At 58.4% G+C, this 3,251-nt stretch overlaps 1 protein-coding gene across 3 annotated transcripts in view; it reads left to right on the forward strand.

Annotated features, from left to right (window-relative positions):
- XG (Xg glycoprotein (Xg blood group)) overlaps positions 1-3,251 on the forward strand; it is a 31,917-nt gene that overhangs the window by 18,783 nt on the left and 9,883 nt on the right. For all 3 annotated transcript variants that reach the window (XM_049643345.1, XM_049643347.1, XM_049643346.1), the window contains exons 5-6: positions 1,408-1,470; positions 2,340-2,402. In XM_049643345.1, coding sequence (XP_049499302.1) covers positions 1,408-1,470; positions 2,340-2,402 — 126 coding nt within the window. The remainder of the gene's footprint in view (positions 1-1,407; positions 1,471-2,339; positions 2,403-3,251) is intronic.

Raw genomic sequence — 3,251 nt, forward strand, 5'->3', positions numbered from 1 at the left:
CTCCTGGATCTCAGACCCCCAGCCTCCACCCCTCCTGGATCTCAGACTCCCAGCCTCCAGTCCTGCCTGGATCGAGCCTCCCAGCCTTGGCCCTGCCTGGATCTCAGGTTCTAGGCCTCAGCCTTACCTGGACCTCAGACTCCCAGCCTCTGCCCTGCCTGGATCTCAGCATCCCAGCCTCGGCCCTGCCTGGACCTCAGAGTCCCAGCCTCTGCCCTGCCTGGATCTCAGCATCCCAGCCACAGCCCTGCCTGGATCTCAGACCCCCCAGCCTCTGCCCTGCCTGGATATCAGACCCCCAGCCTCGGCCCTGCCTGGATCTCAGGTTCTAGGCCTCAGCCCTACCTGGACCTCAGACTCCCAGACTCGGCCCTGCCTGGATCTCAGACCCCCAGCCTCGGCCCCTCTTGGATTTCAGACCCCAAGCTTTACCACATCCTGGATCTCAACCTCCCCGCCTCAGACCTGCCTGGATCTCAGACTCCCAGCCTCAGCCCTGCCTTGATCTCAGCCCCCCAGCTTCGGCCCTGCCTGGATCGCAGATCCCCCAGTCTTGGCCCTGCCTGGATCTCAGCCCCCTAGCCTCAGCCCTGCTTGGATCTCATACTCCCAGCCTCAGCCGTGCCTGGATCTGAGACCCCCCCCCCAGCCTCAGCCCCTCCTGGATCTCAGACCCCCCAGCCTCAGCACTGCCTGGACCTCAGCCTCCCAGTTTCAGCCCTGCCTGGGCCTCAGACTCCTGGCCTCGGCCCTGCCTGGACCTCAGACCCCCAGCCTCAGCCCTTCCTGGATCTTTACCCTCTCAGCTTGCAGGACCAGGAGGGGTTCCATGTGTCTTCAGCCTCGTTTGTGGTGTTTGTTGTGGCCACGGTATGAAATCGATACGGAAGCTTTGCCTTCAGGGAAATTGCTTCCAACCCTAAACAAGGCCGTCTCTACAGTTTTGCATCTCGAAGTTCCCCTTTCGAAAAACCTTGTGCTTAGGCGATCGGTTTCCCTGGGAGGCTGGGGGTGAAGTTCCGCACCCCGCGGAGGTCTCAGGGTCAGATGCCCCCCGGGGGCAGACCTGCATGATGTGGGGGAAATACACCGAATGGGCCCCACCCTGGGAGGGCGCCCCGTTTGCAAGGCGGCTCCCAGAAGCGTTTTGTGCAGGCTCGTTCCCCAGACACGCGGGGTGGGGGGTCCCCCAGGAGGCGATGCGGGTAGTCGAGCTGGCCGGGAGCGAGGGACAGGTCACCCCGAGGAGGGCACGCGTCCCTGCTGCGGCCACTGGCTCTCCGGAGAGACCACTGAGGTCTGGGTGGCAGGCTCAGCGTGTGGGGCTGTGCTTCGTCAGTTGTGCGGCTGGCCGATGGCCGAAAGGCCTCATTACTTTCCTGAAATCGCGGCGTTGTGTTCCGACAGGCATCTACCCCCGGCCGAGGCCACCCCCGCGCCCCCAGCCCGGCGGTTCCGACAGCGGTGGAGGTAAGCGCACGGAGACGCAGACGCGTTTGAGAAGCCCTCGGGGTGCACGGGGTGTGGCCTTTTCTCATGCCTGGAATTGTCCCCTTGGTGGTGCGATGTTAGTAAGGGCTCATGATGGAGGCTGTTCTCTGCTCACACGTATTTCGGGAGATGCCCCTTTAATTAAGCAAAATCAGTGAGATGTCATGAGCCCTCCAGAGCGGGAAAGCCCTTTCCTGGGGTCCCCAGTGCTCGGGGCAGCGTCGCTGAGGGAGAAGTTCTTGCAGAGAGAAATCAGAGAAGCCTCTACAGGCCTTTTCCATGTCATAGTTTTATCAAATTGAGCACTTACTATGTGCCTGCAGGGAGGAAATGCCGAGCGTTTAATTAAGCACTTACTATGTGCTTTCATGGAGGACTTTGAACGCGGTTAATTGAGCACTCTGTATGGGCCAAGCCTGGTGCTGGGCATGGGGGTTCGGTCATCATCGACGGCATGTGGCCCCCTGCAGAGTGCTAGGGGGCAGAAACAAATGGATGGATATGTGTGGGAGGCGTGGGGCAGGAAGCGCAGCCTGTGTTGAGAGCAGAGGGCATGTGCAAAGGTCCTGGGGTTGGGTGTCGTCTTCTCCGTTTTGCATCTCCCTTGATCAGACGGGGTCCGTCCCACCAACTGCCCTTCCCGGGATGCTGGGTCCCCCCCCCCCCGCCCCCCCCCCCCCCCCCCGCAGGAATGATGGCATCCCACCCACAGTTTGGTTCCGGCGCCCTGGCGTCCTGGAAAGGGTCCGCCCGGCCCTCCGTAAGCTGCCCGCGTCGGGTCACACGGGCTGGGTTTACAGCGGGGTGTCTGCGGGGGTTTGAGGAGTGCTCTGTGCTGCACCCTGCAGGTTACTTTGGGAACAGGGACCAGGATGACGGCCGCTACCCGCCCAGGCCCAGGCCGCCCGCAGGTACGCCCATGGCTTCTCTCACTTGACTGGGGGGGAGGCCGCGGGTCCCGCCTGGGTGCAAGGTGCACCCCGCGAACGTGGGGTGCGGGGCGTCCCCTCCGATGCCGCAGCGCAGTGGGCCTCACACCCCTGACGCTCTGGAGGCGCAGGTTGCGGGCGAGACTGGAAACGGGGCAGATTCCCCTGGAAGGTGGTGGTGGCGTGTGTACGCACGTGTGCGCGGCGTGTGCCCGAATGGACCTGTGTGTGCGCATACATTTACGGCCTCTGCACGGACGTGTGCATACGGGCCTTTATGCATACACTTCCATACGTCCACGTATCCACGTACCGCTTTGTGTGCAGGGCTTTATGTACGCACGTCTCTCCAAATCTGCATGTATGCACACGTCCCTTTATGTAAATACACACGTCTGGATACATAAGTCCCTGTACCTTTCTTTACGTATCCATCCCTTTATGTACATTTACATATACACCTCTGGATACATAAGTCTCTGTATCTTTCTTTACATATATACCCATTTATGTATATTTACATATACACCTCTGGATACATAAGTCCCTGTATCTTTCCTTACGTATCTATCCCTTTATGCATATTTACATATACACCTCTGGATACATAAATCCCTGTATCTTTCTTTACGTATCTATCCCTTTATGTACATTTACATATACACCTCTGGATACATAAGTCCCTGTATCTTTCTTTACTATCTATCCCTTTATGTATATTTACATACATACCTGTGTATACATAGGTCCCTGTATCTTTCTTTACGTATCTATCCCTTTATGCATATTTACATATACACCTCTGGATACATAAGTCCCTGTATCTTTCTT

Source organism: Panthera uncia, chromosome X (assembly GCF_023721935.1).
Source record: "Panthera uncia isolate 11264 chromosome X, Puncia_PCG_1.0, whole genome shotgun sequence".
In the NCBI taxonomy this organism is placed as follows: domain Eukaryota; kingdom Metazoa; phylum Chordata; class Mammalia; order Carnivora; family Felidae; genus Panthera; species Panthera uncia.